Source organism: Mustela lutreola, chromosome 7 (genome assembly GCF_030435805.1).
Source record: "Mustela lutreola isolate mMusLut2 chromosome 7, mMusLut2.pri, whole genome shotgun sequence".
NCBI classification, from domain to species: domain Eukaryota; kingdom Metazoa; phylum Chordata; class Mammalia; order Carnivora; family Mustelidae; genus Mustela; species Mustela lutreola.
In genome coordinates, this window is record NC_081296.1 from 7,988,277 (window position 1) to 8,012,857 (window position 24,581).

At 49.8% G+C, this 24,581-nt stretch overlaps 1 protein-coding gene and 1 long non-coding RNA gene across 4 annotated transcripts in view; one reads left to right on the forward strand and one right to left on the reverse strand.

The window, feature by feature from the left end:
- Positions 1-24,581, forward strand: part of CRTC3 (CREB regulated transcription coactivator 3) — a 97,677-nt gene that overhangs the window by 69,437 nt on the left and 3,659 nt on the right. For both annotated transcript variants that reach the window (XM_059179948.1, XM_059179947.1), the window contains exons 6-14: positions 583-683; positions 7,258-7,293; positions 9,043-9,128; positions 11,339-11,388; positions 14,668-14,885; positions 17,675-17,970; positions 22,518-22,697; positions 22,786-22,866; positions 24,178-24,280. In XM_059179948.1, coding sequence (XP_059035931.1) covers positions 583-683; positions 7,258-7,293; positions 9,043-9,128; positions 11,339-11,388; positions 14,668-14,885; positions 17,675-17,970; positions 22,518-22,697; positions 22,786-22,866; positions 24,178-24,280 — 1,151 coding nt within the window. The remainder of the gene's footprint in view (positions 1-582; positions 684-7,257; positions 7,294-9,042; positions 9,129-11,338; positions 11,389-14,667; positions 14,886-17,674; positions 17,971-22,517; positions 22,698-22,785; positions 22,867-24,177; positions 24,281-24,581) is intronic.
- On the reverse strand, positions 10,940-12,850 carry LOC131835572 (uncharacterized). Of its 2 annotated transcripts, none has more exons than XR_009355239.1 (3): positions 12,697-12,850; positions 12,310-12,488; positions 10,940-11,127 (listed from the first exon to the last, which is right to left on the reverse strand). It is a non-coding gene; the product is annotated as an uncharacterized LOC131835572 (long non-coding RNA). The 2 variants fall into 2 exon arrangements; XR_009355237.1 differs by having other exon boundaries at positions 12,310-12,505.

Consider the following 24,581-nt stretch of genomic DNA (forward strand, 5'->3'; position numbering starts at 1 on the left):
GTTGACCTCACAGGTCACTGCTAGAAACTGCTGTGCTCATGAGAGAATGAGCGCGGAAGGCAAAGAACATTTAGTATTATTTGCAGAGTCGTCTCGACCTTGCATGCCCCCTGAGCCACGGCTATAGGCAACCTTTCACACAGGAGGACTTACTCTCACATGGAGAGAATCTAGAGCAAAGAATGCACTGGGCCCACCTGTCTTCTGTGTCGCAGGGAGAACAGGGAGCCCCTTGGGGGAGGCCAGGAGTCCAAGCTCTACGTTGTTGAAATAGAGCATTATGCCATTAGCTTCGAAGTGTGAGACTATACACGTACAGATTAAGGTCTTGTTGGGTGTGGGCCACCCTCAGAGGCTGTTCCTGAGGTGAGGGACTTCAGGTAGGTTCAGACTCCTCATCTTATGGGTGCTTGAGTTCTCTCCTCTTGGTAATTTTCAGAATATTGCATTCTCACTAAGGAAAAATGGATTTTATTACTAATGAATCTTACTAATGGATTTTTCTTACTAATATTTTCAGAATATTGCATTCTTACTAAGGAAAAATGGATTTTCAGTCAGACTCTCTCTTCCTCCCCTTAGGACCAATTCTGATTCCGCGCTTCACACGAGTGCTCTGAGCGCCAAGCCCCAGGACCCCTACGGAGGAGGGGGCCAGTCCACCTGGCCTGCCCCATATATGGGTAAGACACACAGGCCCACTGCTCACAGCGTCTGCTTTCTCATTCCGTTTGAAGTGACTCCAGCTCTGGGATTTGTCCTTCAGTCACCTCTGTCGGCCACAACAACCGCTCTTGATGTGTCTTCTGCCTCCGTCTTTTCCTCTCTGATCTACCCCAGCCTACCTGACCAACACCCTTGGCTTTGTTGTCATTTCCTTGGGGCCATCCTTGACCTTCCTCCCTTTACCAGCCCAGAACCACCCGTGTCCTTGTCACAGCCTGGAGCTCCTCTAGGCTCAGGCCTACCTTGGCAGCTGTGCCACTTGGCTTCCTTCTGCCTTCTCTCCCGCTGCTTGGTGTAGATTTCTTGAAAAGTCAGCATCCTGATGGTCTTATCTCCAGCACGGTACATGGCACAGAGGAGTGACCCTCAGTGATGGAGAAATTACGTAGTGGCTCGCAGGCACAGAGCCCTTGCTAGAACACTCTAGGGGCTGACATCTCATCTGCCAGGAACCCAACCTGCTTCACTAAGACACACTGCAAGCCTACCTTTCCTTCCGGGGATGATAATCTAATAGGAACCATGGTCTTGCATTACCTCCTTCCTATGCAGGTTGACTCTTGTCCACAACCCTTAGGGCTAGGTGGTCGGTCTTAAAACAGGGGAGAAAATAAATCTTGGTCAAGAGAATCCCAGGCTTCCTGGTTTACTTTATTTTTGAGACCATTTGAAACCCAAATAGCCTCTGTTTGGAGACTGTTCAAGGTCTTCCTTCCTTGCACATAGTAGAGGTGGGGTTAGTAATGACTTTGCTGTGTTTGTTCCGTTGGTCTCACTCGTAGATGACTGCCTTGGCCAAAACATTCCCTTACGCTTCAAGCACGAGATCTTTGAGAGTCGGTCTGGGCCATCTGGCCGTGTTTCCATCCATGGGAATGGGAGCATCAGGCTGGCAGGAATGTGGGAACTGGACAGGAGCCCGCCGCTCACTGCTCGGAGGAGCAGGGTCTATGGGGAGACGCGTGAGTTTAGCTCCAGGAGAGGCAGAGATGGGACCATATACACACAGGCCAGAAAGGCAGCAGCTGTGATCCGTGGAGGTGCCAGGAAGTACAGGGACATCCTGGTCTCCCCGGACTGGGAGGGAACCAGACGGATGGTTTTTGACCCTCGGAGCCCCTGATAAAGAGCCACCTTTCGGCCTCTGCCATACCTTCGCATCTCCTGTCCTCTCTGCAAAGTTTATGCTTCTGCACAAAGGGCCAGAGACCCAGAGACCAGAAGGCAACTGTAGATAATTTAAATAAAGAGCCTTTGGGGCCTGCACGCAGAGAGAGAGAGCACAGAAAGGGATTGACTAGGTGAAGTAGTCATACCGGGAGCCGTCGGGCCTGTGAGGGGAGAGATGCGAGATGTCAGAAGGGGTGAGTGAGAAGGAATCAGGCAGAACTGTGGCAGAGCTGCTCTCGGCAGACGGAGCAAGAAAGAAATCGGGAGGAGAATTCCTGGGCCGACTCGAGAATCGAGGTGGTCACTCTTTGTCAAGTCAGCGACTCGAGATTGTGGGGCCGCAGCGTCTGTTGGGCATGGGGGGGTCACAGAGGGGAGCCTCCAGCCCCAGCGACCGAGCTGTGGGCCTGCTTGTGCACACTTGCCGTGCAAGGACAGCACAACTCAGAAACACGGCCAAATATGGATGTGTTTACATGGGAAAGCCAGTGTGTTTAAAATATTATTCAAGTCTCCAAGGGTGGGGATTATTTCTGGAGAATTATATTTGTCGGTGGGAGCTATTTTAAAGAGTTCTGTGTATTTTCCCCCTGTAATTCATTAAAAGTTTTTCATTTTCTTTCCCTTTGGATTTTAAAAATACCAGCTAGCTTGGCAAAAAGGTATTTATTATAGAACCAACCAAATAAAGTAAGGATTTAAAAAGTGATGGGAAAATGCAGTTGAAGCCCAGGATTCAGGCTCCGTAGCAGAAGTAGCAGTAACCGCTCTTTCCCTGGAAATCCTTCCTGAGCTCAGTGATGCAGCCACCATGTCCCCACTGTCTGTCTGTCTGTCTGCAAGCTGGTGATGAGGGAGTGCCTGCTCCTAACTTAGCCACATGAGCAATAAACTGGTATGTCTGTGAGCAGGACTGTGTATCCCCAGAGAATGAAGCCATTGGTCTGTTCATGCTTAAATTTTCACAGTGGTTATTGAGTTGTGTGACAATTAGGCGTCAGTGGTAAGTAGGTGATGTAAATAACAGGAATAAGCTTCTACACCAGACAAGATTTTTAGTTTCTTCTCTTTTCATTATTCAGAATCTACGAAGAGAAGCCTTGACCAGAGTTCCCTGGCGGCCGGGGTGCTTCGCCATTTCACATGCACACTGCCGGGCAAGCGTAAGGGCTCGCTGGGACCCTGGCTCTGTCCTGTAGCCCAGGACTGTCCCCTAACTGCCCCCCACTCCCACGTGGTCATGGACATGGGGGCTGGAGTGGTCCCTGTCCTTCCCGGGAGCACTCTGGAGCTCAGGACCGAAGAGTGTGGGAGAATGATCTTTTCTGCACCCACAGCTTGTAGATAGATGCTGAGCTGTACTGGTTTGGGAGCCGTAGCCCCGAACCCCTCCTCCGGGAAGAAGGCGAGTCTTGGACCTCTGTTTTAACGATCCTCTGTCCTCAGGCAAACACTGTGACCTGCACAGTTACGAAGAAGGTCTAAAATGCAAACAACCCATAAGGAAGTGAGCCTGTTAATGACCCCTGATTGCACGGAGGAGCGGGCGGGGAGGGGGAGGGCACAAACATCTCAGATCGAAAGAGGGGCGAAAGCATCACCCAGATGGCAGGAGTGCCCGAATGGGGAGGCTGATGCCCCAGAGGCTTGTTGCGAAGGGACCCAGCTCTGCAAATCCTGCCGCTGGAGGACTTTTATCCATCCGGCATGGAGCAGGCAGAGGGCACGTGGTCTGTGTTGCACTCAGGAGGTCAGCGCCCAGCGGCTCTGAGGCCTCCTGGGTGCCCAGAACACAGATGCAGCCTTGGCCGCGGCCGTCCCTTAGCCCTGTGGGACGGATGTGAGTGAGTTTCCTCTGATTCCAGATGTCCAGTCACAGTGCTCCCTTTTTAGGCTCAGTGCTTTATTTCTAGTTGTATCCTACGGTATTTTGTCATCCAGTAATACAGATCCGCGTGCGGGTATGTCGGCTTTGCGTTAGCTTGGCTCTGACAAACCAGTCCTGATCGTCACCATTGTTCCGCTTACCTGGACGCTGAACCTGGGGGCCTCACCCTCCCTCCCACAGCCCTCACAGCAGTCAGCAGCCAAGTCCCAGCCCTCCTGCCCGCAGCGAGCCTCAGAGCAGCCTCTCTCCTGCCCTCAGTGCCTGGCCCCCCTTCCTTCTTGCCCGGACTGGCCTCCCAGTTTCCCACACCGTCTCCCTGCCTTTGGGCCTTCTCCTCTCCGTCCATCTCACACGCGCTGCTGGAACACTCTCTCCAGAGCTCTGCTGTCATCCTGTCACACCCCTTCCGTGTCTCCCGCTGAGCCACCGGCAGACTGCTCCAGTCCAGCCTCATCTGCCGTGTCCCTCGCCCCCCCGTCTCCCGCTCCAGCCCAACGCTATTCTTGCCCCTGCCAGACACATTCGGCCTCATGTCCCCTTTCCTGGCCTCCTCCTCCCGTCTCTGCACGGAGGTGTCCCCTTCAACCTCACTCCCCAGTGTCCACATCCCTCCCATTACAGCAGCTGGACTTCCTGGAGGCACACGGGCCAGTTCTATTCCCAGAACTTAGCGGTGCAGCACACGGTGCCTGCCTCAGGGCTGCTGTGAGGACAATACGGGCTGCCTTGCAGTGCTGTGAAGCCTGGGCCGTGGTATGCGAGCCGTAATGCTGGCTCTCATTATGGTCATCCTCGTCATTATCCTTCAGGGCCTAACTGCAGTGCCACCTCCTCCATGAAGCCCTCCTTCTGTGCCCATCTGAGGGAGAGGGGTGGCACGAACAGGAGAGCCACCCAGTTTCCTCAGGTAGCCCTCCGCCGGGTCCTCGTGTTCCAGGGCCAGGGCAGCTATACTAAGGGAGCGTGGGGGGCTTGGGGTCTTAATGAAGCGATGTAGGCTCATACCATGCCAGGTTGCTAAGTGAAACCAGTCTGTTGTTTGCAATGGGATAATCCTGGTGTCGTGGTCAGAATGGTCACGTTCCCAGCCCCTTCCCAAGATGAGGGCCCCAAGGAAGCCAAAAGATGCATGAGAAGTTTCTTTTCCATCCTGCTGACAGTTGCCGTTGTAGAGCTTCACCTTCCCTCTCTGCACCTCATTTTCTGATGCTCTCTCACCTTGCTTTGTTTTTTGTCTGTTTTAAGGTTTTATTTTATTTATTTTTATTAAGTGGGCTCCACGCTGGATCTGGAGCCCAACATGGGGCTTGAACTCATGACCCCGAGATCAAGAGTGCAATGCTTAACCTACGGAGCCACCCAGGCACCCCGCCCTTAAGATTTTATTTTATTTTATTTTATTATTATTATTTTGTAAAGATTTTGTTTATTTATTTGACAGACAGAAATCACAAGCAGGCGGAGAGGCAGGCAGAGAGAGAGGAGGAAGCAGGTTCCCTGCTGAGCAGAGAGCCCGATTCAGGGCTTGATCCCAGGACCCTGAGACCATGACCTGAGCAGAAGGCAGAGGCTTTAACCCACTGAGCCACCCAGCCCCCCCCCCTTAAGATTTTAAAGTAATCTCTAAATCCACTGTGGCGCTCAAACTCACAACCCCAAGATCAGAAGTTGCCTGGTCTTCTACTGAGCCAGCCGGGCAGCCCTCACCTTGCCTTCTTTGGAGACGTCAAATCAGAATTCAGGTCTAGCCTCGTCCAGGTCCCTCAGAAAGTGGGCCAAGGATGGTCTGCGGACAGTCCTCAGAGGTGATAGTTAAAAACAGATTCCTGGGCCCATTCTCACTCCCTCCGAATCAGTCTTTGAGGCTTGGGCCCACAAAGCTACATCCTAACAGGCTTTTACCCAAGTCTTTCTGTGCACTAAAATAAAGTCTTTTTTTTTTTTTTTAAGATTTTTTATTTATTAATTTGACAGAGAGAAATCACAAGTAGATGGCGAGGCAGGCAGAGAGAGAGGGGGAAGCAGGCTCCCTGCTGAGCAGAGAGTCCGATGCGGGACTCGATCCCAGGACCCTGAGATCATGACCTGAGCCGAAGGCAGCGGCTTAACCCACTGAGCCACCCAGGCGCCCCTAAAATAAAGTCTTAAATTACTAAATTGATTTCTGCTTCCTTGGGCTGAGAGAAGTTCTGTCTTCATGAGCGTGCTGGGTTTATCAGCCTGTTAGTGCTCCTGGGGATTCTCAGTGTTGCCCCCACCTCAGACTCTACCGAAATGGTCGGTCTTCTACCTGTTTTCGAGAATTTGCTTCAGCGTTCCAGCTTCTCACTGGTCCTCTCCCCCCTGGCCTAGCACACCCTCCTTGCAGGAACTTGACGAATCCATGTTGAAAGAATGATCATTACAGCTGGTGTTGAAGCTGTAGAGGCTTATCAGGTTCTCCAGAAACTTATCAAAACTTTAAGAAAGCATTTAAGTATATTTAAAGGCTCAGAACTTAAAACTTTGTCCTGATTTTTTATTGAAAACTCATTTAGGGGTGCCTGGGTGGCTCAGTTGGTTGGGCGACTGCCTTTTGCTCAGGTCATGATCCTGGAGTCCCAGGATCGAGTCCCGCATCGGGACTCCCTGCTCAGCAGGGATTCTGCTTCTCCCTCTGACCTTCCCCCTCTCATGCTCTCTCTGTCATTCTCTCTCTCAAGTAAATAAATAAAATCTTAAAAAAAGAAAGAAAGAAAGAAAACTCTTTTAGTGTATTTGCTCCAAGGAGGATGGTCACCTAATTCATGGGTTTTAGCTTAGAACAATGGAAAATACTATGGTTGGTCATCTGCAGTATATTTTATGGATTAAAAATATTTGATTCGTAAATAAATAAAATCTTAAAAAAATATATTTGATTCAGCCAGAATTTATTCCAAGTCAAATGTTTAAAACTTTGTGAATAGCTATCATATATTCTATTTAAATTGACAGAGACTAGATAATTTTTTAAAAAATAACTTGACTCTTTTCAAGCAATACATATAACAACATTCAACATGGGACTTGCAGTCTGTCCCTCTAAACACGCATGGTTCGTGTGAACCAGTCACGTAGATTTTTGGAGTTACCAGCCCTTCCCCCACCCCCGCAACTTGCAAGAGTTTTGATCTGAACTTCTTTATTTTGTGATTTGAATAGAGGTTCTCAGACTTTGTACGTTGTTCTTTCAAGACAGAGGCTGTTTTTTAAAAAAAATTAAGACTGAGATCATTTTAAAGGAAGAGTAGAAAGGAGCCAATTCTTGACTCAAATGGGCCATACCTATTCTAATTTTAGTAACGCTAGTGCACCTTGGATGAACATCAGCATACCAAAATCACCCTGGAATTTTCACGATTTTATTTCAAATCAGAAAGAGTCACTAATTCTTAGATAAATAAAATTGAAAGCACCACATAAAAGTGTGTTTTTTTTCCCTTTCCCACCAGGTTTCTGTGATGGTGAGAACGACATACATGGGGAAGGTATGACCTGCTTTCACCTGCCGGCACTGAGCACAGCATCTCTAGGCTCCCTTCACGCTCCCAAGACTCCTGCTCTTAGGACTTTTCCAAGTGCCCATGGCAGCTGCTCGGTTCACTTTCTGAGAGGCCGTATAAAATCCAGGCTGGCCACGATCAAGGGCACGGGGAGGAACCATGTACTTAGATCACAAAGGCTCCCTGTCATCTGAGTCCTCACAGTCCCATGGTCACAAGGTTGTGCAGGGAAGCAAAACTGTATCCGTATCCACATGAAAGTAGGAATGAGTCAGTCATTCGGACCATTAATTATCCCAAGGCCCCTTCCTTCTTAGCTGTCTGTTCCTACTTAGAAAGTTTTGCAAGTCAGTAATTGACACACGTAAGTAAACAATGCCAGAAAAAGGCAAATTGGTTGCAAAACGAAATTGCAGATCTGGCAGGAGATACTGAGCTTCGTGAAGCCAGCTGCTGTCGGAGATGTACCGAGATGACCCCCGAAGCCACTAACAAAGGAAAGAGTGACACGGTTCTTCTATTCATTCGGAACCGGGCACTGTTTTCTTTCTCTGAATCTCTATAACCTGAGCTTTAACTTGGCCAAATAAGCTCTTCAAAAGAGAGTGGCTGGAGTACCAGAATTAAGAGAGACCTCTGGGAGCGCTGGGGCAGGCCCGAGGAGCCGAGCAGACCTGACCGCCGTCTTCCTGGCGCCGAGAAAAGAGCACTGCATCTCAGACTCTCCTCTGCAACTTTGGTCTCTGTTTCAAGTGACTTATTTCCGGGTTCTGTTATTCTTGGGTTCGGAGACTGTCCTGTGTGGGGCTGAGACGAGGCAGCCATGACCGTCACTGAGACCTAACAGCATTCCTAGTTTCACAGTCACTGGTGTCTCTCGTGATGTGTCCCCTTCCTGACATCAGATGACATGATCCGCGTTTCACCTGGCCAGACTGAGAGCGATAACGCAGAAAACCGTGGGATGGTCCCTCAGCACAGAGCTGGCCATCCCACAGCTCTGCCTCAAGCCCTCTGGGTTTTCAGTTCCCTTCCCTCTCCCAGCCCGTCACCAGGCAGCCCCATGGCCGCCTTGTCTTCCCTATGGTGTTTCTCTTGTCTTGTTTATCCTCATTTCATCCCTCCTGGGCCACTGTGTGATCCCCATTGCATCGGCTTCCACCATCCATCTCCTTGCCAAGGTTGGGGGCCCGTCGATCTGGCCTTGACCTTCTAAACTGGATCTCCTGCCACTCCTTTACTTAGGCCATGCTCCACTGAGAAGAGCAGCTCGACTCCATAGTGATCCACCCTCTAGTCCGTCCTCATTTCTAGGCCATTTTTTCTTTTCCTTTTTCTTTTTTTCTAAAAAGATTTTATTTATTTATTTATTTGAGAGCGAGAACATGAGAGGGGAGAAGTTCAGAGGGAGAAGCAGACTCTCTGTGGAGCTGGGAGCCCGACACGGGACTCGATCCCAGGACTCCGGGATCATGACCTGAGCCGAAGACAGTTGCTTAACCAGCTGAGCCACCCAGACACCCTAGGCTTTTTTTTTCTTATCTCTCCATCTCCGTAATGCCCTTTTCCTGTGTCTCCAAAGTCCTTTGCTCAGTGCCCGGCTGCAGAGGCCCACACCAGCTCTTCCCCAGTCAATACACAGTGCCATATCAGTCATTTTTTGCGAAGATGATTTGGCTGAGGGTAGGATGGCTGCCTTCTAAATGGAGTGAATATGTCTTTTTCCCCCTTCAGTGCTGTCTTTTCCGGGCCCACTGAAAGAAGAGAATCTGTTAAACGTTCCCAAGCCACTGCCGAAGCAACTGTGGGAGACCAAGGAGGTAGGGGAGTCGTCTGTATTTGTTATCACTGAATATACTTACGAGGTCACTAAAATCCAGCAGTGGGGGAGATAAGAGCTGAGAAAAAAGGAAGCAAAGATGTCAGGGGACAGAAATGGAAGAGTGTATTAGGGAATGATTGTTTAAATGAAACTGACCACAACTGTGTCAATGAATTAGGACAGGGATCTCTTGATGCTGTTCACGCAACTCACACAGTTTTCATGCGCATTTACTCATTCAGAAAGTCCTATCCATCCTTCACTCCTCATTTGTGTTTCTAGAAGCTCCGAAGCCCGGTGACTAGTCATAAGCAGATTTTTCTGTTTTAGAGCCAAACCTTCTCCCCATCACCAGCTTCTGTGCGTGGCTGGTTCACCAGATACCTGTCTCTTTAATGAAGGGTGTTTGACCTGAGTCCTTGGAGTCAGTAAGTTGACTTCTGTTTTGTGACTTCTGGGAGCCTCTGAGTATTTGCGTGTACAGCTTTGCCAGCTGCCTGCCACCACGGCTCTTGTGAACCTTGCCAGCTGTGGAAGGAGTGAGGCCCCATGGAACTTGACGTGGCCTCTCTTCCCGTAGGGAAGCTGTGTTTCCTTTGAAAGAAAGGGTATTAGTGATGCTTGTACTGCCTTATGGTCAGATTCCCAGTTTCTTCTGCCAGATCTACCAGAGTCACCATTAGCATTAAGGGTGGGCTTGAAAAGACATTTTTTAATAAAAGCAAGATATACATGATGTTTCATCTTTTGGGGATGAGAGGGGAGATAACATTTTTTTTTTTTTTAAAGATTTTATTTATTTGACAGAGAGAAATCACAAGTGGGCAGAGAGAGAGAGAGAGAGGAGGAAGCAGGCTCCCAGAGAGAGCCCGATGCGGGACTCGATCTCAGGACCCCGAGACCACGACCTGAGCCGAAGGCAGCGGCTTAACCCACTGAGCCACCCAGGCGCCCCGGGAGATAACATTTTAAATGCATGTACTTTGGGGCACCTGGCTGGCTCACTCAGAAGCACGCGAGACTTTTGAACTCAGGGTCAGGAGCTCGAGCCCCACGTTGGGTGTACAGGGGACTTAAATAAACTGAAATAAAAAATGAACATACTATAACAGGAGGAGGGGCCATACTGTCCTTGTGACCGTGGGAGACTTGGGTGGTTTTGGAGGACAGCACCACCTTCTCCAGCGGGAAGGGTGGTAGCATCCACTCTTCCCCAGGTGCCAGGGACTGCTGTCTCTGGAAGGAGGAGCTCACCCTACTTCTTAGGGATTTGCAGCACTCCGTAAGCGATTTCTGGTAGAAGAGTTGAGTCAGTGGTACATTCATTTTTCCCCACGGTCTTTTTATCGAGCCCTTATCACCAGGCCCTCTAGCTGAATATTTATGAATGAACAGAGTTAAAAACCCTGCCCTCCTGAAGCTTAAGTTCTAGTGGAAATACATGTTTCCTTCTGAGGTTAATTTCCTCCTTCTTCACCCTGTTTTGTTTTTCTGTTTTTTTCCTTTCCTCTGAGGCCAGTTCGAAAAATAATGTTGATTTAAAAACTCTCTTAACAGCATTGGCCTTTTTGGATTTTTTTTTTTAAGATTCTATTTATTATTTCACAGACAGAGATCACAAGTAGGCAGAGAGGCAGGCAGAGGGGGGTGGGAAGCAGGCTCCCTGCTGAGCAGAGAGCCTGACGCACGGCTCGACCCCAGGACCCTGAGATCATGACCCGAGCCGAAGGCAGAAGCTTTAACCCACTGAGCCACCCAGGCACCCCAAAACGTTGGCTTTTTTTTTTTTTTTTTTAAATTTGACAGGCAGAGATCACAAGTAGGCAGAGAGGCAGGCAGAGAGAGAGGAGGAAGCAGGCTCTCCACAGAGCAGAGAGCCCGATGTGGGGCTTGATCCCAGGACCCTGGGATCATGACCTGGGCTGAAGGCAGAGGCTTTAACCCATTGAGCCACCCAGGCGCTCCACGTTGGCCTTTTTGAAGGAAATAGTATTCACCTAGGAGATAATTAACAAGGCAAAAATTAAGAAAACTCACTAATGTCATGCCCCCCTTGTGCCAGGAAAAATCCGGTCCGAACTGAAATGGCTGCCCCGTGCATGTGCTCCTTACCGTGCTGGGAGCCCAAGACACTTACAAAGACACTTTCAAAAAACTTGAATTTGACTTTACAGTGAGTAATCCCAGGCTTTTTGTGTCTCTCCCCAGATTCAGTCCCTGTCAGGGCGCCCTCGATCCTGTGATGTTGGAGGTGGCAAGTAAGTTATGCTCTTCCTGTTCAAGGCTCAGAGACCAACTGTCCCCAAGGTTTTTCCCTAAGGAAAGTCTTGGGACTTCTTTGTCCCAAAACTCTGAGCAACTTCCTTTGTAAGGTGTCAGCCGAACATTCACAAAAACAGCAGCTCCCGTGGTAGTCACATTTCATTTGTTTCAAATAATTCAGTGGCCGAACGGCCCTAGCAAGCTACGGTGCCATAAATACACTTAAGAAGAGCACAGCTGAGTATCGGTGAACACACCCGCCAATGCAGATGGACAGCGTGTCTGTGCGCACTTCCGGCCGCCGAGCCTCACACTTAGATGTTTGAAACCTCCCAGCAGGTAGATTTTACCAGTTTTTAAAACTCAGTGCCTGCCGCCCATCAGTCAGAGAGCCTGTCCACTGTCAGGGTGAGCCACCCTGGTTCTCAGGTTCATTTTCCTAGTCCTTGACCTTTGACCCTATCACCTTTCCTCTACATTCAGCCAATCAGAAAAACAAGGTACCACATTCAGTTTTCTACAACCAAAATCTTTCTTCCTCATCTGCCAAATTGGACAGCTTTCCTTCTTCCCCACGTCCTCCCAAACCTGCCAGTTCCGTCCATCCCTGTACCGGGAAGAGGGAGGCCCCCAGGGAGGCAGGTTCAGCTTCCCTCCCGGCCCGGATTCCCCTGGCCATTCTCTCCTCCTGGTCTCAGAGACACAGGTGTCCTCCTGGCCAAGGCTGACGCCTTACCCACTCCCTGGTCCTTGGCCGCACTGGCCTTTCTGAGGCCTCTCCCTCCTCCCTGTCCTGCCCTCCCCTGGGTGTTCAGCCTTGTCTGCCCTGGTAGGTTTTCTCTCTGTGTTTAAATGTACTCACTAAGGAGTCTGCACAGAAAAAATCCTTACCCCTGCATTCCCTTGTAGTCACTTACAGTTACTTCCTTCCTGCTCGTTTCCAGAATTCTTAGCCACACTTTGGAAAGAGTATTTACTTCTGAGGCTTCTCCCCTGACTGCTTGTCCACTCTGCAGCCCACGGTGGCCTGGCCTCCAGCCGCACTGTTGCAAGGGAGCTGTCCTCAGGAGACATCCCTAGTACGCGTCCTCTTGTCCTGTGGAAACTCGGTGTCTAAGACAGAATTCCTTGTCATCCCCACAGCACACGCCCACCACCCCAGTCTGCTCATACGCCTCAGTGTCCCCATGCTGGAAAGTCAGGAGTCCTTCTCCAGTAGTGCCTTCTGTCTCTTCGACTCAGTCCCCACGCTCTGTCTTCGCTCTGTCTCCCTTGACTACCAAGCCCCACCAGCCACCACTCACCTCTCTGCCGCCAGGCTCCGCTCCGCATGCCAGCCCTCCTCCCCCGTCTGTTAGCCACATTGTCCTCCGTGGGATTATGTCTTTCCTGCTTCCCACCTTCCACCGGCTTCTTTCAGTCTGAGCCTCATGTGCTCTCTGCCTACCTGTCCAGTCCTGCCGCCCTCACCACTACCTCTCCTGAACTTGACCTTCGTGTCGTAGTTCCTGCTGTATCTAAATTCCTTGGGCACACTGTGTGGTTTCATGCTTCCCTGCTTTGCCCATGCCGTGAACTCTGCCTGAACTGGTTTTCCCGCCGAGACCCACTGGGGCTTGGAACTCAGCCCAGGAGCCCTCCAGGAAGCCCCCCAGCCCGCTGGTTAGTCCCTCCACACCTCACGCCACTCCAGACTTGTATCATGTGGCTGTCTCCCTGCCGTGTCTGAGTCTTCTGTGGCCCTGATGCCCGTGGCTGGTCCCTGGGAGGTGCTGTTGGACAGCAGCGCCCTCGGCGGCATCCACTACCACCACCCCCCCCCACTCCCCGCTAGCGTCTCCTTTCTCCGGCTCCTCTCTTCTTCAGCCTCGTGGGTCAGACCTGGGCCGTCGCTGCCTCACTCTCTGCCCCCTTACACCGTCCTCCAAGCTGTGACCGCAGTAGCATTTCTGAAGTGTCGTTCTCCAGCTTACACTGGGCTCCCTACCTCCCACAGCCTCTGGTCAGACTCTTGAGAACAGCATGTCGTCTTACCCTTGCTCACTTCTCGCCCCTCCTACCTCCTCCTGCTCCCCACCTTTTCTTCGCTCTGCCATGACGTCTGAGCACCCTGTCACGTGCTTGGTAAAGCGTTCCCTTCCCAGCCCAGCAGCTCCTGCAAGTCTGGTCCCTAATGATCAGCCCACCCCCTTCAGCCCTGGCCTCATGCTTCCTTCTACATTGCAAATGCTTGCTTTACCACTCTTCTGTCTCTCCTGTCTGCCCATGAACCCCAAGAGCAGTGCCCCTCAGACAGGGGCTAGGCAGCCTCCCCCAGAGCCCCACACTTTAGAGACCCCGTTCCCATGGGGTCTGGAGTCCAAGGGGCCGCTGGGGAACCACACCACCTGCCTGATGGATGCAGTCGAGGGGGCGTGGAGTATGGCCAGGGCTTGGCCTGTAGGCTGGGAGAGCTGCGTGGGGGCCCTGTGGTTGCGGAGCAGGCTGGGGCGCACTGAGGACCACGGCCACCTCCCGTATGTCCCAGGGCAGAGCTTCCAGGAGTCAGAGGATTCTGAATTTGAATCTGACCTTCCAGGCTCTTACGGAGGTGTCATTTGTCAGGACAGAAACATAGAACATAGTTCAGTTAAGGGTGTGTTAATTTGATTCATAACTTTTAGACGTGTAAACAGATGGTACGTGGGCCTCCACGCGCACTCTCGCTGCAGACCTGCAGATGCCAGGGGCGGGCCTGACGGCGAACCCACACGCTCGGCTCCTTGGTCTTTGTAGCACCAGCTCAGCCCAGCGCCTGGCACACAGCAGATAAGCGAATGCTAACATCCCTTTCTCACTTTAAAATTGATGAAAACTGTAACTAAATATATCTTGGAGGGTATCTGCTCAATGCAGAGAGACTTGTGTATGTGTGTGTGTGTGTAGGAAAGATACTTTTAAAATCTAGAAAAAGAAGCATGCAAATACAAAGTAGTGCCTCCCGTTTTATATAGGGCCTTATGGTTTTCAGAGAACTTTTACACCCATCGTCTGATCTGGTCTTGGAAAAATATTCCTGCAGAGTAGGCATAGATGACGTCCTTAGTCTGACTGAACCGGTAAGGCCATTGCCCTTCAGAGAGTTAAGCCGAGGAGGCAGGTCCTCAGAACGCGGCAGTCTCCGCTTCTGTAAGGACTTGGGTTTCCGATGCCACAGCCTTTCCCTGACAAGTCTCTCCTATTCCCTAGCCACCAAATGCACTAGAGAAAGTAACACTTCTCTCTTTTTTTTTCAGTGCTTTTCCACACAACGGTCAAAACATAGGCCTCTCACCCTTTCTGGGGACCCTGAACACTGGGGGGTCATTGCCAGATCTAACCAACCTCCACTACTCTGCGCCCGTGCCAGCCTCACTGGACACCGGCGACCACGTCTTCGGTAGTATGAGTGTGGGGAATAGCGTGGGCAACCTGCCGGCTGCCATGACTCACCTGGGCCTACGGAGCTCTTCTGGTAAGTGTCCCCCACCCAGTGAGGACGTGCTCACGTATGTGCACCGGTGGCTTGATCACAGGTGGTCCCAGTGAGTGAGAATGAGTCATCTGAGTTAGAGATAGCGACATACCTGTTCCTGGAGCTCTTGACCCTGCTGACTTTTCCCTTTGGTCTGTTTCTGCTGGATTCCATGAGCTCTGGAACGCTCTGCTAGACCTCCTCCTTCATTGTCTTCAGCAGCCCAGGTGTCCTGGGACTTGGAGAGTAAGATGCAAAAGCCAAGAAGAAAGTGTCCATTCCATGCCCTGTTCACTGAACAACATTAGTGGCGCTTACGAACATGCCACAATGGTTTATCATTACAGCTATCTTTCTAGAACCCTCTCATTTCCCACCGGGTTTCAAAAGAGAATATTTTGAATTTTAGAACATTTATACTGGCTATGATGAAACTGTTTTATACTCCAGAGATACGCATAGTAAATAGGAATCTGCCAGCTTATTGGTTCAGGTCTTCAGAAGCGCTTAAAGGTTCGCATGAGGCTGTACGAATGCTGCCCGCAGTGTGACCTGGGTTTTCCTGCACCATGTGTGAGCGCCTGCAGCCCAGACCCCATGCTGAAACCTGTCCATGTTTACCTGAACCTCGACAGACGCCCGTCGATGTCTGAGGCAGGCGTTGGTCTCTTACTCCCAGGGCTGCGATTCAGCCCCTGGCTGGCTGGGTCCGAAGAGCTGTGGTGTGGACCATTTCCTTAGGAGGGGGTCCCCAGTGGTGGTCCACCAGTGGGGGACATGGCTGCTGGTTTCCACTCTGGGTTCAACAGGACTTGTCCATGCAAATCAGAATCCACCACTCAGGGCGCCTGGGTGGCTCAGTGGGTTAAGCCGCTGCCTTCGGCTCAGGTCATGATCTCAGGGTCCTGGGATCGAGTCCCACATCGGGCTCTCTGCTCAGCAGGGGCCTGCTTTCTCCTCTTTCTCTGCCTGCCTCTCTGCCTACTTGTGATCTCTCTCTGTCAAATAAATAAATAAAATCTTTAAAAAAAAAAAAAAAAAAAAAAAAAAAAAGAATCCACCACTCACCTGACAGAGCTCCCCTTTACAGCAGTCATCTGGAAGGTTCTCTAAAGCTTGCAGAAGGTGCTGCCATTGTCCCCCATAATTTTAGGTTTGAAGAATTGATTTGAGAGAACCTCTACTCACTCACTTAGGTCATCTTATTAATCTGCTGCTCTTCCAAGTGTCCTGGTGAATTCTACATGAACAAGGACATCCAAGGTCACACAAATAATGCAACATCGGCAGTTAGCTCCCTGGGGCCTTGGGGAAGCTGGCATTCTCCAGGGAAGCCTCTGATGCGTTGCTTCAACTGAAAATCCTGTGTTTATCATTGTGTGTTATTTTCCTCAAAACATCATTTTGTCCAGAACTGGATTCAAGATTCTATAGTTTCTAGGCATTCCTTAAGAGGCATGGTGAACAAACTCATACAAACATGTCTGAGCTTTCCTTCTGAATGAGTGACTTTGTTTCTTTTTTTTTTTTATTTTTTTTTTAAAGATTATATTTATTTATTTGACAGAGAGAGATCACAAGTAGGCAGAGAGCTAGGCAGAGAGAGAAGGGGAAGCAGGCTCCCCGCTGAGCAGAGAGCCCGATGCGGGGCTTGATCCCAGGAAACTGAGATCATGAGCTGAGCCGAAGGCAGTGGCTTAATCCACTGAGCCACCCAGGCACCCCAGTGACTTTGTTTCTTAACCAAAGCTCACGTCTTCAGCTCTGATTGGGACTCGAGTCAGCGGAGCTTTCCTGGGAGCTACATAGGGTTTTACCAGAGACCTTTCCGGGGAGCTACATAGGGTTTTACCAGGGAGCTTTCCGGGAAGCTACATAGGGTTTTACCAGAGACCTCCTTCCTGTGTTTAGAAAAATCATTTTCCAGAAAAAAAAAAAAAAAGAAGCTTTATTTTGTCCTTGCTCCATTGCAGTAACTCTTATCGAACACTTAGTTTTTTATGAACGTAAAAGAACACACATTTGTATGCACCCGGGCTGCTGGTCCCAGAGTAATAGGCTGAACTTTGAAACACAGGCACTGCCTTCTGAGATACACAGAAGCATCATTAAGTCACAGAGCAAAGCCACTCCGTGCCTGGCCCGGTGCCAAGGCTCTGGCAGGACACAGGACATGGTCCCCGGCCTCACGGGCTTGTGCCCTGGCAGCCCGTGTCATGGAGATGCCTTTCCCAAACTCTCCAACTCAAGTTAAAAATTGCAGCCCCTCCCCCCAAATAAAGCAGAGCACCAGCAAAAACTTCATTTTCCATGAATTGGAATAGACTGTGACGAACAATTTTTCAGGAGCCAGGAAAACAGGAGACATGAGAGGGGGGTCCCTTCCTGTGACTGTTGGGGTGTTCACAGTATTTTCAGGGTCCCCGAGGCAGCGCCCCAGAGCCATGACTCTCAGAGGAAGGCAGCAGAGGGTCCGGGCAGGGTGCCGGGACAGAGGCATTGGGGGGCTCTGAACAGAATGTGTGCACAGCCCTGGGGTCTCTTGCCCAGGTGGCTGTGTACACGTGTCCTCGTGAGTCAGACTCCCTGTCATCCCACTGCCACCAGCCCTCAGTGTGGGCGCAGCCGTTCTCCACTGTGTGCACAGGAGGACAGCTGCCCCAGAGCCGCCCCATCACAGAATCAGCATCAGAGACCGATAGGTGGAAGTTAAGTGTTCTTGAGTCTTTGGAAAATGAAAGCTTTGTCCTGCAGTTACCCCAAGTGACCTGTGCCTTTGTTGTCCCTAGGTCTGCAGAGCTCTCGGAGCAACCCCTCCATCCAGGCCACGCTCGATAAGACGGCCCTGTCCTCCCTGAACAGCCGCCCGCAGACGTCCGCCCCCAGCGCCTCCGCCCTTCACCCTTCCCTCCGGCTCTTTTCCCTCAGCAACCCGTCCCTGTCCACCACAGCCCTGAGCGGCCCGGCCCGGCGGAGGCAGCCCCCCGTCAGCCCACTCACGCTCTCTCCGGGCCCCGAGGCGCAGCCGGCCTTCAGCAGACAGCTCTCGGCCACCAGCCCCCTGAACCCGTATCCTGCGGCACAGGTGAGAGCCAAGCCACGGTCCGACGGGGAGGCATGCAGGGCCTGATTGGGGTCCCCTCAGCAGGTGAGGCCGCGAGGGCTCCCCTGAGATCGCGGGGAGCAGGTGTGAATGCCTCGGGAAGCCCTGCCCGTGTCCTTCCGGCGTCTGCTGTGATGATCACTGGTGGGCAAGCAACCACCTTGGGCTTGGGGCCTGGGAGGGCGTGGAGAACACTCCAGACGTGTCCTGGGTGGCTCGGGGAGACCAGGCCCGGGCTTTAACATTGGTGTGGAAAATTATCAGTAACTGAGTCTGTGAGTATTTTAAGCCACAGGGGAAAGCCAAAGACCTTTAATACCTCCCTGAAGCTTTGGTATTGGGTAAGACCTCTTCCCTAATCACGCCTACAGATGTGAGAAGCAGTGCTTTTACTGCTCATGGCATGAGCGGGATTTAATAAAGATCCTCCACAGAAGGACCCAAAAGAGTCTCTTCAGAAGGAGGCACATTTTGGGACCCCTGGCTGGCTCAGTGGGTAGAGCATGTGACTCTCGATCTTGGGGTCGTGAGTTCAAGCCCCATGTTGAGTATAAAGATTAAAAAGTAAAGTAAAAATTAAGAAGGAAGCAGAAAAGAAAAGGAGAAAGGCGCATTTTGAAATCACAAGCCTGTTACAGAAGTTCAGATGTCAAAACATCATATTTTTGTCTTGTTGACTTTGTTTTTATTCTGAGCACTTAGGGTGGTTCTTACTATAATCATCAATGAATATATTTTCAACCTATTGGTCCCTCCCTAGATACACTGTGACATCATTTACTCCCCACCTCGCCATAAATGAGTCATGATTTAGCAAGAGTTGACAGAACACAGCGGAAGGACTTAGCAGATCTAGTCATTACTCACTCGTAACATGAGTAATCCCTTTCGGGAGAGGGGGAGAGGGTATTTCATAATTGTTTTTTTTAATGGTTCTTTTTATGTTATTGGATTGCTAATTTCATTTTCTTTTGCAAGTTTATTTTATAGGTTGTAAGAAATGTTACTCTTGCTTTCTAGCTACATTTTAAGGAGAGCTGTAGGTATAGAGAGCATCCTTTACCAGATGTTTCCATTTATTTTTGTTTGCCTAATATTAAAATTTTTTTAAAAATCAGTGTTATCCCTGCACAGAGTTTCATAAGAAAGGGCTTGTTATGGAATAACATTGTCTTCCCCTCCCCGACTCCCTGTACTTCTCACTCCCTAGAGATGGCGCCTTCAACACTTTAGCTAATCTCTTTGGTATAACCGTATTATTTCATGCTTGTTTTGTTTTTAGTGTTAGGTATTTTCTGATGCTATCCTACCATTAGGATATGGTTCTCTTTCACCTCTCCCCACCCACCCACCCACACGTTTCTTCCTCATTCGCACTGGGCTTTGTTTTTTGATCAGAGCAATATTCGGTGTTTAGTGTTTTCCCAGTTATAATAGTGCAGAGTTGAACCACTTAATATGCCATGAAATAACAAAATGGAAAATATTTTTCTCCTGGGAGTTAATAAATGTCTTACTTTATTGTTAGTCTGCTTTTCTACGTATGTATTTCTTATCCCAACCCCACCTCTTGGAGTCAGGTAGGTCTCCTCTCAGTAAATTTAAAAACAAGCCCTCCGAGGGCGCCTGGGTGGCTCAGTCAGTTAAGCGTCTGACTTCAGCTCAAGTTCATCTCAGGGTCGTTTAAGATTGAGCCCCAGGTGGCATAGGGCTCCCTGCTCAGCGTCTGCCTGTGCGCTTGCTCAGTCTCTCAAATAAATACATAAAATCTTCAAAACAGGGAGCCTGGGTGGCTCAGTGGGTTAAGCCGCTGCCTTCGGCTCAGGTCATGATCTCAGGGTCCTGGGATCGAGTCCCGCATCGGGCTCTCTGCTCAGCAGGGAGCCTGCTTCCCTTCCTCTCTCTCTCTGCCTGCCTCTCTGTCTACTTGTGATCGTTCTCTGTCAAGTAAATAAATAAAATCTTAAAAAAATAAAAATAAATAAATAAATAAATAAATAAAATAAAATCTTCAAAACAAAACAACAGGGAAAAAAACAAGCCTTCCAGTAGATTTCCGAGGAAGGCTATGTGAGCCTGGCATGATTCAACTATGTCCTCCTTCTACCCATCATTTAGCTCATAATTGGCCAGATACAGAATTCAAATCTGAAATAATTTTCTCTTAAAATTTTGAAGGTATTAATTCTTTGCCTTTTAGTTTCTAGAGTTGCTAATGAGAAATCCAGTGCCATTCTAATTCTTTTTTTTTTAATATATGTATTTTTTAAGATTTTATTTGACAGAGAGAGCTCACAAGCAGGCAGAGAGGCAGGCAGAGAGAGAGGAAGGGAAGCAGGCTCCGATGCGGGGCTTGATCCCAGGACCCTGGGATCATGACCTGAGCCGAAGGCAGAGGCTTAACCCACTGAGCCACCCAGGCGCCCCTCCAATTCTTAATACTTTGAACAAAATGTCTTTTTCCCCTCCAGAGGCCTATAAGATCTTCTTTTTATTTCCCAGAGTTCTGAAGCTTCAACATCACATGAGTCTGGATATTTGGTGGGTTTCCTCAATCTGGAAACTCCTATCATCCTTCATTTCTGGAAATTTCCTGGATGGTTTCTTCCCTTTGATTTCTCTGTGTGCTCTTTCTGGAACACCTGTTGTTGAATCTTGGACAGCCCATTCTTTCCCTCTCATACCCTGTTTTTTTCCCTTCTCTTCTCGTCTCCTAATCTTTTCACCCTGCTGTCTGGGAGAGCTTCTCATCTTTATCTTCCTGCTGTTACACTGAGTTTTCATTTCTGAGTTCATCCTTTTAAATTCCCAAGAATTCTCTTCTGTCCTTTGAGTGAGTGTTCCTTTTTATAGCATTATACACTCGTCCTATGGATGCAATATCATTTTTTCATCTCTCTGAGGTTCTCAGTAGTAATTTTCATTCTAGTTTGTGCTTTTTTTTTTGTAACATAAGTTTTCCATGTAGCATAAAAGTAGAGAATATAATTGAACAAATCCTTCTATACCTGTCATCCAGCCTCAACAATTAACATTTTTGAAATCTTGTTTCATCCACATCCCCACTTTGAAAAAAAAGTATATAGAGATACACATCGTAAATATTTTTTATGTATTTTTAACAGATTTAACAAGGATTTTTTAATAGTTTAAATAGTATAATAATTTGGTGTTTCTCTAAAGATTTTTAATTTATTTTTGTGAGAGAGAGAGAGAGAGAGAGCACAGGCAGAAGGTGGAGAGAGGGAGAAGCAGACTCCTCGCTGAGCAGGGAGCATGATACAAGACTTGATCCCAGGGCCCTGGCATCACGACCTGAGCTGAAAGCAGACGCTTCACCAACTGAGCCACCGAGGCACCTGATAATTTTGTTTTTCATGACAATTTCTTCCCGCACGGACTTCTCCAAGTTCCTGTTCCTTGTATGTCTGCCTTGGTCTCTGATTTCCATTCAGAGGCTTTCCTCACAGTCCGGTGACTTTTGGCACTCGGCACATGTTTAAGCTCAGGGCACAGAAGCTGCATAGACGGGCGGGCTTGTTGAGCGTGGTCCTCCCTGTAGACCAACCCAGCTTGGCCATTTCCCTGGGGTGCCCTTGGGTGCCCAGGATTCTCTCTCCAGCTGGTCCAATCTCCAGAGGATGCTGGCATCCCTGGACTGTGCCTCCTGAGAGTCAGGGTGGGAAAGAAGGGTGGAGGCCTCAAGACTGAGTGGTGAGCTCGCTGGAGCCTATGTTTCCAGCAGAGCACCTCACCCACCGGGCGCTGCTGTGTGCCACCCACAGACCCTCAGCTCTGCCCTCTCCAGTGTGCCGCCCCCCAGTCTCCGCGCAGGCGAGAGCTGTGAACCCTAACCGTGCCTCCTCCTGGCTCTCCCCTGCCCACTGCTGTCCCGCAGGCCCCGCAGGGACCCTGTGATGGCAGTCCGGTTGCCTCTCGGCTTGTTCCCACTACCAGCCTCCTCTTGTCATTCTCAGCTCTGCTGACCCAGGCACGGCTTGTCTGTCGCTTTTCGTTTTCCAGATTGTGCTGCCACTTTCTTCCGTGCCATGATCTCTGTCCTTGTGCTGTTTATTATCCGTTTAGTCTTATTATTTTTAAGGTGTTGTTCATTAATGTCTCCTGTTGTTTAATGTTTTTAGTCGAGGCTTGGGAGACAGAGCTATGTTTGGTTTTTTCTTTTTCCTCCGATCTTCCATCCTAAACCAGAAGGTGTGATTTTAAAAAAACAAAAACAAAAACAAAAAAAACACAGCATGATTTTCTCTGAGGACACTGGTTAAATTGACAGGTGTTTTGTGTTTTAAGACAATAGAAATTGTTGTTGAATAGGAAATGTTTGGTGGGGAAGTGAGATTTAAGGTCACTTTGAAGGAGCAGAAGTAAGACATAGGCTTCGGGGAGCATAGCACAGCATAGTCCTGGGGAAGAAGGACTCACGTTTTTCCCTCACTTTGACACCTCCTGATTTTAAAGGATTTACCACTTAGAAACTCTAATCGAAGCTAACTAGAGGCTTTGTTTTACAGATGGTGTCCTCAGATCGCAGCCCGCTTTCCTTCCTGCCCACAGAAGCTCAAGTGTCCCCGCCACCCCCTTACCCCGCCCCCCAGGACCTCTCCCAGCCCCTCCTACAGCAGCCCCCTGCCCAGGAGCCCCAGGCCGCCTCATCCCTGCCTCCATCTGGCTTCCCGCTCCTCACAGCCCAGGTGGGTCCTAGCAGGGACACCGTTCAGAAGGGAACACTTACCTTGCCCCAAATTCCAAGCTAAACGTTCCCTTCCTTATTCCCTGAAGGGTTCATCTTTGACCAACTTCTTCCCAGATGTGAGCTTTGACCAGCAGTCCATGAGGCCAGGCCCGGCCTTCCCTCAACAGGTGAGCGGGTGTCCAGTCAGGCCTCTTCATCGGAGCAGCACGTGCATTGTTGAGGCTGCTCAGGGCACAGAACCCCCCCACACCAGACAGACCAGGTATCCCATGGCCCAGATTTCAGATGTGCCCAGTGGCTGAGGGACCCTGCAGTGTCCCCTAGCTCTAGAGTCCTGGTGCTGGCTGCCTTATCTGGTGTCAGGCCTCTGCAGAAGAATTGTTTGAACAAGTGCTAGCAGAATTCTGGTGACACTCCAGTTCTAGAATTATAGAATGGCTCAGAAGGAAGGGACCACTGCAGTCCACGGGTCTATCCTACAGAGGAGACAGAGACACAGGAGGGGCTCATCCCACAGGCCTAGCTGCGGGAGCCAGCCCAGTGTGGCCTCCCAGGGGAGCTCAGTGCAGTTGCGGCCAGACATCCCTCCCTAAGATACTTTCATTTGACCCCTAACTTTTGCTTTGTAGGTTTCCCTAATGTGGACCATTTAAAATAACTCTAGATTTTGTAGTGTCCATTAAGTACGGATTGGGTTCTAGGATGAATTAAGGAGAGAACGAAGGGTTTTGAGCATTTTAGAGATCTTAATAATAATTACAACAGTAAAATAAAGACAGATGTTTCCTGAGTGGGCCACGGTGAAGACTCACGGCATAAACCAGTAGTCTCTGCCTCCTCATTTTCTGAAGAAGCCCATTGAGTTTAGATGAGTCAATATCTCCCTGAAAAATGATAGAAATACCTATTTTTGTAAGATTTAAAACAATAGTTTGGCATATTACTTTCTGGAAAGGCACCTAAGATAGGCCCCAGTTCTCACCAGTCCTCCTAGAGGCTTTCTCGTGGAGAGGGGCCTGAGGTTCCTCCCTCTGAGCATCAGAGGGAAAGGGTCCCCTGCCTCCCTTTCCTAGAAACCAACAGGCAGAAGAGCCCCTTTGTCCTAACACTTCCTTGGTTATAGATGGAGCCTTGGAGGGGTTCCCACAGATGGTGTTTCCAAAGGCCTCGGTGTGGCTGGGAGGGAGGGGTGTGTGACACCAGAGGGCCACAGAGACCATGACTGCTGGTGTCTCCTTGGATGGCTTAGTGGGCCGGGCTGTGTGTGAGTCGAGATGAGTCACCCACACTGCGCCTCAGGGAGCTCTCCTCCCCCCGCCCCAGCACCTGCCTGCCTGAGAAGAGTATTCTGTGTGGGATCCTTGAGAGAAGGCCCCCAAGACAGTTTCCATGTCTGGTTTTGCTCTGGGTGTGTGTTGTGTCCTTCACGCCCGGGAAGCAGAGGTCATTCCTTACCGTGTGTCCTCTGATGCCTCCAGGTGCCCCTGGTGCAGCAAGGTCCCCGAGAACCACAGGACTCATTTCATTTGAGACCAAACCTGTATTCCAACTGCGGGAGTTTCCCCAACACCATCCTGATGGGTGAGTGCGGGCCGCCCCTCAGCTCTGCTGTCCGTCTTTTGCTGTGTTTTCACAGATCACCACTGTAAGAGAGTTTAAACAACATGCTATAAAGCAAAGAAATGAAAGTCCCCCGGCTCAACTTTAGCTTTTCGAAAGGCACGTGTCTGGCCCCAGAGACCATTAACAGTGGGGAAAGGCCCAGTGATCCAAGCCTGTTCTCAAGAATTTAGCTTTAGTGATTGACAACTGCTCAAAGGGAGAAAACCTGCAAAAACAGGGAGTGGTGGAACTGAGGGAAAAGACCGTAGAGTCCAGAGCA